General features: G+C 45.4%; 1 protein-coding gene across 1 annotated transcript; it reads right to left on the reverse strand.

The window, feature by feature from the left end:
* Positions 1-2,160: 2,160 nt before the first annotated feature.
* Exosc2 (exosome component 2) lies at positions 2,161-11,487 on the reverse strand. The gene is made up of 9 exons (XM_076843077.1): positions 11,336-11,487; positions 10,164-10,265; positions 8,373-8,418; positions 8,117-8,206; positions 7,083-7,148; positions 6,397-6,465; positions 4,657-4,833; positions 3,771-3,899; positions 2,161-2,986 (listed from the first exon to the last, which is right to left on the reverse strand). The coding sequence occupies exons 1-9, from the start codon at positions 11,455-11,457 to the stop codon at positions 2,906-2,908; spliced, it is 882 nt and encodes a 293-aa protein (XP_076699192.1). The 5' UTR covers positions 11,458-11,487; the 3' UTR covers positions 2,161-2,905.
* Between the last annotated feature and the right edge of the window lie 4,828 nt (positions 11,488-16,315).

Here is a 16,315-nt window from a genome sequence, read left to right on the forward strand (position 1 = left end):
ACTTACCATATACATATTTTTACTTGTTAGTTGTCAATGGACCATGATTTTATTTTATATACAGTGCTGAGAATCAAACCCAGTGCCTCACACGTTAGGTAAATGCTCTACCATTGAGCCACCACCCCAGCCCCCCATAGCACTTACTCTTGATAATGGCACTTTGATTACTGAAGAGGAAAATATCCACTTGGAGATGCAATGGGAAACATGAAAAATTTGTGCCAGATTTAGAACTGGAATTCATAAATCCACGTCGATATAGCTTTGTGGCTCAGTGGTAGAGCACTTGCCTCGCACATATGAGGTATTAGATTTGATCCTCAGCACCATATAAAAAAAAATAATAAAAACCTTAGTTCTCATCTATAGTATTTTTCTTCAAACTTCAATGCCTTTGTTCCTCTTGATTTATCTGTCTTGTACTGATTGCTACTTCAAGTTTTCTTTGTGACATTTTTTACTTTTTTAAATTCCTATTCATGTTTTAATCACTTCCTCCACATCTACATTCTTCACTCTCTGGTCTAGGTTAAAATTGGGAAATCAAATCAGAACTCTATAATATACATAGCTTACACTTAACAATTCATTTAACAAGTATTTACTGAGTACCTATTCTAAGTACTAGAATACAGCAATGGGGGGAAAAACACCTCCTTATTCTTGGGGAGCATACATGGGACAAGCAATATACAAATAGGTAACAATTCAAAAAAAAGATAACCTCAATGCTGGAAGTTAGACTTCTGGATTCATGACCTTTCAGTCAGTCCTACTTGTCCTCTGAAGGCCTGCTTTCTGATACCTCTATGGCTTAAATGTGCTTGATTCAGTCACTCATGAACTTACTCAAGTCACCTTACTTCTCAGACTTCTTCACCTATAAGCGGGGTTCCTAGCTGTTTACTTCATAAAGTTATCATGCCAATCAGACCAGACTTTGGTTTTCCACAAAGCTGGAGACATGCTTCATGGTGGTCACAGTCGAGGTCACTACCCTTCATCTAAAGATTAGATTATCCCTAATCTCCATTCTTCACTTCCACTGTTTTGGGGGTTTCAGGAGAGCCCCAAGCCAAGACTATTTTTTTTTTCTAAAGATGCACTGTATTCTTTCAATCCCTATAGAATGATACTTTTAAGGACTTAAAACTAGAATCCAGAGCCCAGCAAATGACCAATGTTGAATAAATCTCTCTAAGCTCATGTTTCCATTAAAAGTGATTCAGTTGAATCTAATTTTGTCTTCACTCTTATAAAGCAAAACTCATTAAGCTTAAAAATTTCAGCTATTCCATTTCTTACACCTACTGGAAATACACTTAACCAGGGCGCCCTCTAGTGGGCCATGGAAAACAGGTAATCACCAGAAGGTGCTTTCAGACCTTGGTATTTTCCCTCAGCAGGAACTGAATAAAGAACCAGCGCGGGTGAACCAGGTGAGATAAACAAGCTTGCGGGACGCAGGCTCTGCTCTTTATCATTTCTCTCAAGTGGAAACTGTTCTTAAAAATATGACAGGTGAGCCAACCTAACGATGCAATGCTGCCTAAAGCTTATTAATTTGCGTTCCTCAAAACAGGTGACATATGGGATAATGATTTTAAAAAGTTGTCAACTGAGTTATAAAGAACCATGTTATTTAATGAAAAAGAGCCAACTGTATTTCAGAGCTGTCCAAGGCAGTGGCTGGTTGGTTACTACCATTGAAACAGCCTAGGTTTGTTTTAATAGAAGTAGGGTAGAAAGGCCTCAGATGGAAGTTATGTCTGCTGAGCCCTCCTTCAGCTAGCTGCATTTAGCTAATTGTTACCCAGAAACCAACACTAGCACACTTACAACCATCAAAAAGTAGTTCACCACACATGTGGAATAAGACAGTACTTCCATATATAATGCCTTAAAAAATGTTTCTGAAAACCTAAATCAGGGCACCATTTTTTTTTTTTTTTTTAAGAGAGAGAGTGTTTTAATATTTATTTTTTAGTTATCGGCAGACACAACATCTTTGTTTGTATGTGGTGCTGAGGATCGAACCCGGGCCGCACGCATGCCAGGTGAGTGCGCTACCACTTGAGCCACATCCCCAGCCCAGGGAACCATTTTTAAATAGTCATCAGAAAAACAATGGATAGGAATTCTAACATTCCTCAGTGAGAACTTCAGTATCTGGTTTTTATTTTTTAAACCGTAAATTATTCAAAAATGAATGTCACTACTTCAGTTATAGGAGGAAAACAGCTTTGCTTTTCCAATCTCCATTTTCCTCACTTACTTTTCATGTTTATCAGAGCACCCAAAAGTAAGATGGGCCCAGAACATTCATTCTATTATTGGTGATAACTTCTTATAAACCCCCCTCAAAGGCAGGACAGGTTAAATAAGGGACCTGGTGTCAACTCCTCACCTCTCAGTGGAAGGAACATACAGTGGGAAATGAGATTCTGGCTAAGCAAAAGGTGGCTGGTTGAACTTTATTCTTCCCTGACCGTGGGCCTCACTTCACTACTGTATTCTTCACCAAACACTTGAACTTCAAAGGTGGAGTGGAGACCAGAACACACTACTTAGGGGTCAGGGATGCTGTGTTTTCTAATGGGGTAATTTCAGGGGGCTTCGTGCCTTGTGAATGATGGTGAGTGGAAGACAAAGGATTCACCTGATTGTTCCAGGAGCCATTCGCCTCAACAGGATAAAAGACCTGAAACTACCTCTTTGCACTGGGACCTGGCCTGTCCGGCAATGTTCAGTTCCCGCCAGGCTGTCTCATAACAAGAGAGAGCAGGCTCAGGAGCTCTCCAGCCCCTCAACTGCAATGCAGATGAGTAACGAGTCTGTGGATCCTCCCTGGGCCACATGTGGGGACCTCACAGTGACTTGGCCCATCTTCAAGAGCCTCTCCTCATCCTTCCTGTTCTAAAAGCCTCTGGCGTGTTTCCAGCACAATCTCCTCCATGACTTCTGGCTTTAAGATGTCTTTGATCTGAGAAAGACAGAAAAAAGGTATGTGTTCTAAAAAGAAACCAACCATTAAGCAGACCATCAAGCCATCCAAAACATGGGAACTAAGCATGGTTAACATAAAACTTCTGCACTCTGTTCCTTTACCAGAAACTCACTTGGTGCTATGGAATGTGATCTGCCAGAAGCAGCTTAAGAAATCAAGACTCCCTGGGACATGAGTGACAACGACAAAAATATTCTGACATTCACTTAAAAGATGGCCAAGTGAGTGCGGAAGCACAGGCCTATAATCCCAGCAACTCAGGAGGCTGAGGCCCTGAGCAACTGAACATGGCACTGTTTCAAAATTAAAAAGGGCTGGGGATGTAGCTCAGTGGTAAAGCATCCTTGGGTTCAATTTCCAGTACCAAAAAAAAAAAAAGTTAAGATTTGGGATGGGCAAGATGAAGTCAAGAGGATAGAGGTTTACTATCATAAGAGAGCCTCACCTGGCACCTCCATTCCAAACCCTTAGCCAGACATTAGACATGGAAGATATTGCCAGTGTCTTTATTTCATACCAGGGATTGAACCCAGGAGCACTTAACCACTGAGCCACATTCCCAACCCTTTTTTAATTTCTTATTTTGAGACAGAGTCTCACTAAGTTGCTTAGAGCCTTAAGAGAGATCTGCCAGACACTCAGTAAGGCTGCCCCCCAGGCCAGTCCTTACTGATGAGCATGGTAGAAGTACTGGGGACACTGAGGAAGCACCGTTGCAGCTCTCAGAGGAGTAAGGAAAAAGGGAGCTCTGGTGGAGTACCTGATGCGAAAGGGATGCTTCATAGCAATACAGGATACTGGTGTCATACAGCATCATCCTCTGAGTTACCAAGGAAACAATGCAGTTCCGGAGCCGTGATATCACCTCTCGATCAGCAAGGGAGACAGGCTACCAGGGGTAAAAGAGGAAGGGAAGAGAAATACAAATTGGACCAAAACAGTGAAAAGTCCCAGTAAATTAGCAGAAAGGAGATAATACGTGACTCAGCATTGCTCTGGGAATCCCCCAAGGAAGACAAAGAATGTGGCTTCTTTAATGGTTCTTTAGCTGTTACCCTGCACCTTTGCCCTATCAAACAGCAAAGATCAAACTAGTCATTGAATCTATCTCTTCAGAAAAGAGAAGTTAATTCAATGTTATGAACTGAATTTCCTAAATGGAAACTCAAACTCAGTCTTCAGCAATAACATGCAGTCACGCACTGTACAGTGACACTTCAGTCATCAACAGATTGCATATGACAGTCTCCCAAGATTAAACCACCTGGTAGTGCTGGAACCATCTTAGTTTATAAGTACACAGTCCAATGTTCTGACAATGACAGTCACCTAACACTGCATTTCTCAGAACAAAACACCATAGCTAAGCAGCATAAGAGTAATTTAAAAAGCAACAAAGCCAGGCGTGGTGGCACACACCTGTATTCTTAGCAACTCAGGAGGCGAGGCAGGAGGATTGCAAGTTCAAAGCCAGCCTGAACAATTTAGCAAGACCATGTCTCAAAATAAAATAAAAAGGCTGGAGAGGTAGCTCAGTGGGAAAGCGCCCAATACCACCCCAAAAAATAAGGCAATGAACTCTGCCACAAAAAACACAGCAGAGACCAAGCGTCCTCACCACCAACAGCAGCAATACGCTCACTCACCTCCAGGTTTGCAGTGAAGCCCCCTGCGTCCTCATCCTTGTGCTCAGGGGTTGGGTAGATCCAGATGAAGCCATTGTTACCCAGAATCACTGAGGCACCACACGGCAAGTCATGGAAGTGAGTCTTCTGCCGTTTCACCAGGGAGGGGGAAACCTGAACCAAAACACCCTGACCTAGCTAAGAAAAAGATCACAGGGTAGGTCACTGTAGACCATCAGTGAGATGACTGAAAACAGATCACACAACATACATCCCTGTTACATCCCAGTCAGCGTCCTCCACCTGTATATACAGAGGCTATTTATATATTCCAAAGAAGGTAACTGTTGATTCTGTCACTTCCTTTTGTAGCAATCATCACATTCTAGTCTGAGGCAGGTGTGCTGGTTAAAGAAGCTAGAGCTGACTGGGATGCACTGAAGTCCCCCATTGCCCAGGACACTGCCCTGTTCCATGGCTTTAGCTTGATTCCAAACATCCATCCTGCCCATGAGATGTGCACCACTGAAGAGCTGGGAACAAACCCATGCCTGGTACTGGCAGGCCAGCTCCAGATCCACATTCTGCAGCACACAGGCTTGTACAGGGTTCATCTCCTACTTCACGTACATGAGTGTGGGTGGCCAGACACATCAAGGGAAAGGGTTTTTTCCTCCACTCAGAACCTGAACAGGTTCACCCAGATAAAGCCAAGAGACTTAATAAATCATAATGCATTTTAGGAAGTATGCATATGCTAGCTCCAGGTGCAGTGGCAGACACCTATATCCCAGTGGTTTGGGAAACTAAGACACAAAGATCACAAGTTCAAAACCAGCCTTAGCAACTTAGCAAAACCCTGTCTCAAAAAATAAAAAGGACTGGAAATGTAGCTCAGGGATAAACTGTCCCTGGGTCAAATCCCCAGTATCCCAAAAAGTAAATAAAATAAACAAATAGCTTCAAAAAAGTAACTTCATGCTGGGCATAGTAGTACATGCCTGCCTGTGACCCTAGGAGGGAGGTTCAAGTCTTGAGGCCAGCCTCAGCAACTTAGTGAGACCTTGTGTCAAAATAAAAAATAAAAGGGCTCCGACTGTAACTCAGTGGTGGAGCATCCTGGGTTCAATCCCCACCCACTACCATAAATTATTGCAAAATAATAAATAATGTAGTCACAAGTAAGAAAAATCATGAATTTCATTTAGAGTCTTTAAAACAGTGAAATTTCATTTAGAAGGTCTATATAGAAGAAAAGCAATAAAAATCCCTTTATTTGCTAACAGTGACATCCATTTCACAGCTTGGACTACTAGGTGCTGAGACCACCCCTGTGCTGCAGGCCTCAGTCTCCCTTTGTTCTACAGACAGCCTCTTGGCCTGGCCCCAGTGCCACGCTGCAGCATCCCTCAGAGGGGCAGAAGGGCTCTTTGGGTGGAAGAGGATAAAAGTCACCACCCTTTACAATGCCCCCAACCAATGAAAGCCATCTTCTTCCCATGGAGCTCTGGGAATACCAGCAGAATATGGGATGCTAGTGCATAATTACCTAGATTGGTTTGTTGGTTTGTTTTGTGTTTTGCAGTGCTAGAGATCAAACCCAGGACCTCACTTATACTATACAAAAGCACTCTACCACTGAGCTACATCCCCAGCCCCACCACCAGCGTTCTTTAGGTCAGCATGTCAGGGAGCTACAGGGATTTGGAAATGGATCTGAAGTCTCAGTCAGCTAACAGGAACGGCAAGAGCCTGACTTACCTTTCCATATTTCAGGCTCCTCGTATGCAGAGAGACAGCTCCATCAGAGAACACTGCCTGGACCTCAGCCTAGCCAGAGTAATCAAGGAACAAACAGAAGCCTCAGCTGCCCACTTTCACGTCACTGGTCTCCCTGGCCCCATGCCTCAATCTTTCCCTCCTAACACCAATAGTCCACCTCAGATGTCTTGTTGAACCTAGAGGACTTCAATGTGATCTCACTTTCCTCTTGGCTGACGAGAATAAGAGTTATCTTGATATGAACAATATTTTTTTCAATTCCCCAAGATAAAAGTTAACACTATTAAGAAACTTAAGGGGCTGGGGTTGTAGTTCAATGGTAGAGTGCTCTAGCTCATGTGAGGCCATGGGTTTGATCCTCAGCACCATGTAAAAATAAATAAGCAAATGTATTATGTTCATCTATAATAAAAAAAAAAATGAAAACAAAAAAAGAAAACTTGAGTCTAGTATAGCATGGGCATCATGAGTTACAAGACCCAAAGAAACGAGCGGGCAGCAGGTATAAACAAGAATTGGGAAAGACAGAGAAACACCTCAGCAGACTTGACCCAGGACTCAGACCCCTGCAAGGATTCTAAGTTCCTCCTGTCAGAAGCAACATAAGCCCCATGTCCAGCCTCACTGGAAAGCACCAGAAGGGTGAAACACAAGGTACAGGATACACTGATAAGGTCCCCTTCCTGCAAGAAACCTCTCATTGCAAGCTCATCTTCTGCAGATCTTCTCCTCTGAAATACACAAAGAAACAACCTGGTTATTTAAGCCAGATCCTGAGAAAGATCTCTCTCCATTGCTTCTTTCTCTTTCACTTCCTCTTGAGATCATTGAAGCCAACATGAGACTCAAACTCTAAGAACCATAGTAAGAGGAGGTAATTCAAGCCACTGGAGGGGAACAAGAGTGACATCATGATTCCCAGCTCCACTTCTCCTTCCTCTGAATAACATTAAAGTTTCTTGTCTGATCTGTGAAACCCTCCCAAACTCGCCCAGCCTACCGCTTCCACTCAACCTCCATGACAGCTCCTGAGCTCCAGCAAGGCCTGAATATCTCCTGCTCGGCTGACTCTGCCCACACATTTCCAGTCACCTCAGATTCCCTAAGCTCATTAAATTCTCTCCATCCTTCAAGGAGTAAGGCTAGTCCTTCCTGTGAGCTTCTCTCACTGGGTTAATAAATCTGTACCACATCCTGCCAGGTGTGTGGGTCAGACCTCTCACACCCATACTCTTTAAGGAACTCAATTGTACTCCTTTTACCTGCATCCTCCACAGGACCAGTGCGGTGAGCCTCCCTGTAAACTACGCTGGACTGACTGTGGTATTGTACAAAAGGCTGCAGCTTAGTGACTGAGACGCAAATCAAATGCCCTTTGATTCACAAAAACTAATCTAAAAACAACTTTACAAGGAATACCTTCACTACAAAGCTAATACACCCAGAAAAATTATTAGCACCAAGATTTAAAAGCTTCTCTCTCCAGCCATCTCTTAGGATCCCACCCCATGGATGTTTCTGACTCTACCACAGACCAGTTGTTGCCTGTGTTGTAAGACCTGGGCCAGTCTACACATATGCCCAGGCAGCAAACTTCACAACAGAGCTCAGCGTTCAGCAAAGTTCTCCAGTGGGGCAAAAGACACCACAGCTCTCACAAGCCAACTGCACACCTCCAGGACCCAGCTGTAGCCCTTACCAGCTCTCCTCCAGGAAGATTCATGGATGAGAGAAGCAAAACTGAATCCAGCCTGGAGTTGGTCTCCACCTTCCACCTCTTCTGTTGAACCTATAAAAAAAGTTCCACACCTGGACACATACTCCAAGGGCAAGAGCTAGCCTCATAAGTGACCAATAATCCCAAATCTAACAAGCCACAGGTCACACGACAGCCAAATGCATTCACTACCCAACTCCTTAAATCACCAGCTGGCCTTCACTCTGATAAACTTTACCTCTGTGATTCTCCCCACTACAATGTCTCCTACTTCACCATTATACCTGAAAAATAAAACAAAAGGTCATTCATCAATAAACAGATTTTCACACAAGACTAAGCACCCTTTGAGATTCTGGTTAAACAAGGATGAGAGATTTGATTACGGGCCACATTTAGCAAATCCATAAAATTATGTATTTGGACTTATTTTCAGGAATTAATAACCTCAAATATCCCCACATATGTAAATCTCCATTGACTATCCTTAAACAAACCACTCATTGGAAATAGTTCTGTTTGCCTAAGATCCCTATTTTGTTGGGTTACATGGCAGAGGAAAGCAAGGCATATTTTCCTGTAGAACAAAGGTGGGTTCTGCATTGGCCAAAGGAGGAGAAAGGAGATTTGAAAACAGGTCACTATCTGAAGGGCCCCATGCTCTCCATCTCCCCAGCCACTGCCTGCACAACTCAGTCCTCTTTGCAATTTCCTCATCCTAGATTGTAAAGATGAAGTGCTCCAAACTAAGGCCCAGGCCTTAGACCACTTCTTATTTACTCAAGGTGAGCTCATCCAATGTAATGGCTTTAAAATACCACTAAGAACCATAACATACCCCTGCATCCCAGATTCTATTCAACTGCTAGTTACCCACCATCACCACTTAGACACCTCATGGACATTTTCAAAGACAGCAAGGCTAAAACATGCTTTCTAACAGTCCACTCCCCTCTTCCATAGCAAGCTGCTCCCCTCCCAGTCATTCCCAGCTCAGTAAACAGTGGTTCTGTACCTCAGGTTGCTCAGGCCTAAATCCTTGGAGAGTCATCCTTGATTTTTCTGTTTCTCACACTGATACATCCAGCAGCAAATTTTGCTGACTCTACCCTTAAAATTTATCCAAGAAATAAAGGGCATCTGAATGGAAAAGGAAGACGTAAAACCATCTCCATTCCCAGATGACACTTGGTCCTAAAAACAGGTAATCCCAAAGAACTGGGATCCAATACCCTTTCATGATAAAACAAAAACCTCAGAAAACAAATACATGCAGAATCTAATCACAACTCCCCACTTTTTTGCTATTCTAATCCAAGTTGTTCTCACTTTAGATAAGTATGATCCCCTATTCCATCTTCCTAAATCCCTTCCTATCCCCCTTCAATGTCCCCATAGCAGCCAGAGTGATCTGATTAAAACCTAAGTCAAGCTGGGTACATATCTGTAGTTCCAGATACTCTGGAGGTAAGGTGGGTGAACTGCTTGGGCCCACAAATTCAAAACCAGCCTGGGTAACAAAGCAAGACCCTGTCTCAAAGAACCTAGGTCAGATCAGAACTCTCCTCAGCTGCACCCCTTCCAGTGGCTTCCCAGAGTGGAAGATTAAAAGATTAAATGACCGCCAGGCAGGTCAACCTTGCATTCCCCTCAGTCCCTGCTTTCCTCCTTGTTCATTCGGTTCCAACCCCACTGGCTTCCCTTTTGGGAAGGCTTTATTGACCACTTACAACTATGCAGCCCTGTGCTAATACTTTAAATGTACCATCTCACTGAATTCTCAGAAAAATCCTGATGTAGGTCATGCTATTATTTATTGTCTTTACATTGCAAGGCTTGGAGAGGTCAGATGACAGAGAAACTTTTGAAGCCTGCATTAATCTCTACTACCATTCTTATAGTCACACTGAAAACTGCAGATCTGTAGCAGTGTAGGGCGAGTGAGTGGCGCTTGGAAGATAAGGGGTGGCAGAAAAGACCTAGTTGTACAGTATGGATGCTGCAACAAATACACACCTTCTGTTCTCACCTGGTGTTCAGAGCTTTCACACAGATCAACTTGTTTACTCTCTCCACAGAGCCAGCCACAGATGCAATAAGTTTCTCTTCTCCCATATATGTTCCATGGCCCCTGTTGCAAGACAAGGAAACAAGAAAGGATACCAGTTTAACACTTGAAGTGATCTCTCCCCTCAAGAACAATGTGTCCAACAGGCTCCTCCTGGCCCAGAGCCTCCAGAAAGTTACCTGGACATCTGCACCTTACATGTGCTCAGCTGTCACCTTCTCCAGCAGGCTTACCTTCACTACCCCATTTAAAATATACCCTATCCTACTGCCACCATCCCACCAAATTCCCAGCTTCATTCCACTCACTTTTCCCCCAACTGCATCTATCACCAAACATTCTGAATAACTAACTTGATGCATTTATTGTTTATTATTTGTCTCTCCCTGTCCTCTCCATGAGGACAGCGGTTTTTTCCACTTTGTTCACTATTACCCCAACCACACAGAACATAAAATGAGGAAATGAATCCCAAGAATTTCTAAAACTAAAAGTTTAAAGGCAATGCTATAAATGAGGTACCCCTCCTTATATATTCATGATGTAAAGGTAGGTTTTGTTTCTTTTCTTACATTGCTATTTCATTTATCTTACAGAAACTCAGGTTGGAGAGGTAACACCACCGGAACCCGCTGCTGACTCAAGAGCCTGCCTCCAAACTACCACACGCGTCCGCCCTTGCACGCAAAGTTGGTGTAGTTGGGTGCAGCTAGCACCGAATATCTGTCCGCACCAAGCCCAAACAATTACTGATTCCAAAGCAAAAACCCCGGCTCCGAGATGTCACTGAAGGGGCAGTCCAGGCCAGGAGGGCCCAAAGTTCCCTCAGACAGGGGACACTGAAGGGGGCCCTGCTCCGAATCTTCCCCATTCCCCTCTCCTGATGAAGGCTCCAAGATCTGGTCTCCAGGCAAAGGATCCCAAAGTCATGGCCGCCAGAGCTCGGGAGGGGGGCTGGGGGCTGAGGCTACTCAGGCCGGGGCACACAAGATGCAGAGAGTAAGGAGCACGAGGTTCGGAAACCAAGTGACTGGGATGCTCCGGAGATGCACCGCGAGGGGGTTCCACGTGCCGGGACGGGAGGCCACGTGCAGAGCCCTGCTGCAGCCCCGGACCCCCAAGTCCCCACGTACCGCATGAAGCCAGTGTCCGTGGTGATCGTGTCCCCCGGCACCACCAGGTGTTTCTTAGTATCTCGACCAAGGCTCTCACTGAGGGGCTTGCGAGCTACCGGGAGCCTCATCTCCATCGCCATCTTGGCGCCAATGACTTGCGCAGGCGCAGCTCGGCCGCGAGCCGCAATACTCCGCTCCGCTATTCCCTCGGACGCTCAGAGGGGCGGGGCTTCACGGCTGTGGCAAATGGGAATTCACGTTCGGGCGGCCATGTTGACTATTGGCCACTTTAGGTTAACTTGAAGGGAATTCAGGGAGCGAGGTTGCCATGTTTACTACTGGCAAGGAAGTACCTGTAGAATTTTTTTTTAAAATCTCAGATTGGGTGACGTATGAGTTTTTACCCACGCTGTCTCACATCCATCATCCTATATATTGTTTGCCGGGGTTAGAGATTATTGAGAAATAGTCTTCTGAGTTTTCCGACAACTCCGTTGCTATATTCTGATACAAGAAGGCTCTGGAGGACCGGGAGGTGGGACCTACCGAAAACACCCTCTGAACCGAAAGCCCATTGCACAACCATTCCGAGTAGCCCCGTTGTCCGCATTCCAACCACCCGTGGGTGTTCAGCCATCGCCGACACCCCCGACAGCGCTCCGATCCCTCTCACTGTGCTGTCCTTTGCTATCGACCTCTCCGGAGTGAGCCGGCTTGCTCCAACGCGGTGTAAGAAGGTCGGCCAGACCCTGCGAGGCAGGTGCATGAGGGAGGGAGGGTAATCCTTGCTTGCATTTACTCACACAGCAATCGGGGCGCTTTCCGTGCTCGGAGCACCCTTCAGGATTCAGCGTGGAGGGCACATGTCCCTGGCTTCATCTGCGGCTCCTATTTAGCAGGAAAGATCCTCTGGTCCCTTCTCCTGGCCTCTTACTATCCTCTGCCTCCACTTCCCTGCAAGGTTTACAGAAAACTGAACTTCAACCTCAGGGGATCGGAGAGATTTCTCTCCAGGGACTCTAAAGAGGATTAAACGAAACAGCTTGCATGAGCCACACACTCCCACGCTGAGGTCAGGAACTCAGGTACATCAAGGCCATCATGTCCTGAAGATTCATCAGACCAATAAATCTCCACAAGGACTGCATTTCCTTCACCTAAGCAAGGCTCACAACTACACTTGTGAAGAAAGCCAACCCTGCCAGGCAGTAGACGACATAAATGCTAGTGCCCGAGTGAGCAGACACATCATCTCCTTCCCTGTCTAGAAGACAGTAGAGCCAAGAAAGTGCAAGAACCACCCATCTGTTGCGTCTGGCTATGGCCATAAGAGGGCGATGGTGTCCTTTGAACCAACACAGCCCTGGCAGTTCAAGGAATGAGGGGTGTAGTCCTGGAATCATCCCAGAGAGAGAGATTTAACCTTAACCCCTCCCACAGCACTCACATTCCCGAGCCTAGGCATTGTGGATAGGCATTGTGGATACCTGTTTATCCTGGAGGCAATGGAGCCCTCCCTCCAAAGGACTAGAATTCATAGTGGCTTGTTCCAACCACTCCTGCGTTCCCCCAAAGCCTGCACCTTTACCAAACATGTCCTGGGTGCCTTGCTGGCCCTTTGCCGAGTGCTTTACAAACATGGGGTTATTTGTTCCTCAAAGTTGACCACTTTAGAAGGCACATCTGGCTATTCTTGATGATAGTTTGGGGCCCCTGAGTTCCTAAAACAAACTTGCAGCTAGGACTAGAATCCAAGACTCTGGATTCACCATCACCACCACCACCACCACACACACAACTCATCCCTGCTTCACCATGCAGAGGAGCGGGCACCAGAAACAGCTGGACCATCCTGGGTGATTTGTGAAGCATACAGATTTCTAAGGACAGATTCAGGTATTGAGTCTCTGCAAAGGTAGGGTTCAGAAGTCTGTGTGTGTTTCAACATTCGGTGTGATTTCAATGACAGGTAAGGTCCAACGTCCACCAATTCCTCCCAGATCTGTGTGCCTCCACAAGCTGATCGAAGTTGCCTTTCACCAGGACAACTCTAACAACCTCCTCTCTTACCTCCCTAACTTTGCATTACACACACACACACACACACACACAACACACACACACACACACACCCCACAACAACTAGAGGGAGCTTTTAAAAACAGATCACATTAAATCACTTCCCTGCTTAAAACACTTCTGGCAACTTCCCTTTACACTAAGAATAAAATCCAAACTCATCACTGAGGCCCCTGCCTGTCTCTGACTTCACTCTCCTCCTGAACCATTGCCATTACTCACTGGGCTGCGGCCAGATCCACGGGCCTCCCCTTGGTCCCTTAAACAACACACTCATCACCACCCCAGGATCAGTTTGCTTTTGGTTCTTTCTCCCAGGTCTTTGTGTGGTCAATACCTTCTCCTCACTCATACCTTGTTCAAATATTTCCTCCCAGAGAAGAAGTCCCTGGCTTCCTTATCTGGAAAACACTCCTATCCCTTCTTGACCCTGTTGTATTTCACATCACTGGGGTTCTCTTGTTTACCTGTTTGTTTATAACAATCTCCCAAACCCCTCCTCCCATCAGAAATAGGGACCATTCCTGAAACCAGGACTTAGACTATTTGGTTCAGCCCTAAATATCACATCAGGCAGAGAGAGAGCAGCCATAAAATACTTGTTGGAAAAATAAGATATATTAAGAAAACATGTTTGTTTGTTTATTTGCTCATCTGTCTCCTCCACAGGCGGTGAGCCCCATAAATATCCAGGCTTGGTCTATTTGGTTTGCTGGCAAGTCTCCTGAACTGTACTTGATTCATGGTAGACACTTGTATTAACCATGCCTTTGTTTTTTCATATTCTGATGCTTTAACCTCTGGGAGCCTTATTGACCCTGCAGGATTGCCCCTCCCAGAGTTAATCCATTGCTAGGGACAGTAAAGATTCACCCTAGAGCATGTGTTTCCAGTGAAGCCCATTAGTGCAGAACCCACATCCACAACACCTCCTTTATTGGGCTCTCTCACTTGGGGCCACTATACCCTGCCCCAGGGCCAGGTGCCAGATAGCTAGGGACAGTCTCTTTGCCCCCAGAGCCTGTGGAAATTATCCAAACTAGCCAATCCTAAGCCTGCTTATCCTGCCTTGCCCATTCCTTCCCATGGAAAGCACAAAGACGGCTCTCACCCATATTCTCTTCCTGACCAGACCCAGTGTTTCTCCATGTGGGCCTGCATGTTCTGCCTCCTGTTTCTAGGTACATCTGGGTTATAACCAAGTTCTTTCTTTGTGACAGTCATTTTCATACCTTCCTGTATACAATTAATTGAAACAAATCCTGGGGACCCCTAAAACAGCCTTCAATAAATATTTGTTGAATGAATGAATAAATTTATTCAACAAATGTTTGCTGGGCACCCACTATGTACTGTGGGGTCACAGAGCTGGGTCATTTGCTACCCCAGCTGTCAGGGTGTTAAGATATTCAGAGAGGGGAAAGGAAGTGGGGGCGGGCAGAAAAGCTGCTATGACACTTGTCACTCACCAAAGGCAGCATTATATTAGCAACAGCTCCCATTTATTATTTACTATGTGGAGAGCCATATACTTTATTCATTTATATATATTATCCTGTCTAATCCTCATGATATCCTTAGGAATTAAGCATCATCCCACTTTCCATCTGAGAAGTGTGAGGCACACAGATGTTAATTGACTTGCCTAAGGTCACATGGCTAATGAATGGCAGAGCAGAGTTTCAAACCCACAGCTTTGGCCTCCATTTAGGATCTTCTGTCACTAGAGGTCCTAAACCATGCAATAACACAAGGGGGGAAAAAGGCATCCCAATGGAAAGGAAAGAGGCAAAAGCATGCTTGATTTTTTATTCACAGACAATATGATCAGGTACAAAGCCCTAAGGAACATACAAGGACTCATGATGAATACCTGAGTCTTGCTAAATTGGAGGATACAAGGGCATTATACGCTGCGTCCTTGTAGGATATGCAGAAAGCACTTTGGACTGAATCTTCAGACTGACTAGGAGGTGTTGTGGACAGATGGCTTCTGGAGTTAGACACCAGAGATGAAACCTTGCTTGGCCATTCAGTGACTGAGTGCCAGGACATATGACTTACCCCTCCAAGTCTCAATTTTCTTTTATTTCACATGGACATTAAATAAAAATGCATCAGGAGAAAAGTGGGACAGTGGTAGTGCATGGGTATGTGGAGATCATTCACAGAATACATGTGTTTAAACACTATGCACAGAAATTGCTTCAAAGATTTGCCTGCCTTTGTCTGGAGGCCAGAGTTCTGCACTCCAGAAAGGGGCTTAAGACTTCTGCTTGAATGCACAGCCCTCCTTCCAGTTTGAAGGCTCCTCAGGACCACGGTTCACAGCTTCTCATTCTTGTGTCCCAAATGCAAGCCCTGGCACACACAGCAGTACTCTTCTGGGCAGGCGGGTCAGTCAGCATCCCTGAGGCATGGGACTGCAATTGTGGCATATTGCCACCAGGTGGGTTCTGGAGCCTGGGCGTGACCCCTGTGGTAGGATAGCTGAGACTTCGTGGAACAAAATTATCTATAAAGAACAAATTAGATTTTTGTTCAAAAGGCCTATTGCCTTCTTTGCCATCTGACTCCTGCAGGCCTTTCTTCAGGACTCTAGTATTACTTGCTGTGAGACCAACGTGGGCCAGGAGGAAAGGGGACTCCGGACACATAAGATTTGATCTAGGGAACAAGAGACCTGGGTGGGTACTGAAGTGCAAGAAGGGTAATGTAGGGTCCACCAGAGGCGTTGGAATCCTTCAAAGGAGAGGCAAGGTTTGGGAGGGAGGAGGGGAACCAAGGGTGACTCCTGCTGCTGAGCATAGGGAGCAAACCCATGATGCTATCTGCCTGTAGGCTTCTCTGCCTGTGCCCCTCCTCCAGGGTGCAAGATTAATCTCCCAAAGCTTTGGGAGGATTTGGGGCATACCCTCT

Source organism: Callospermophilus lateralis, chromosome 2 (genome assembly GCF_048772815.1).
Source record: "Callospermophilus lateralis isolate mCalLat2 chromosome 2, mCalLat2.hap1, whole genome shotgun sequence".
In the NCBI taxonomy this organism is placed as follows: domain Eukaryota; kingdom Metazoa; phylum Chordata; class Mammalia; order Rodentia; family Sciuridae; genus Callospermophilus; species Callospermophilus lateralis.

Bases quoted from the DNA above. Each gene is read 5' to 3' on its own strand.
- Exosc2 (XM_076843077.1), bottom strand. From the start codon at position 11,457: ATGGCGATGGAGATGAGGCTCCCGGTAGCTCGCAAGCCCCTCAGTGAG. The intron at 8,207-8,372 runs GTAAAGTTTATC...CTTTTTTTATAG, and splicing joins TAGTGGGGAGAATCACAGAG to GTTCAACAGAAGAGGTGGAA. The intron at 6,466-7,082 runs GTATCCTGTACC...TACTCTGGCTAG, and splicing joins AGGAAGGGGACCTTATCAGT to GCTGAGGTCCAGGCAGTGTT.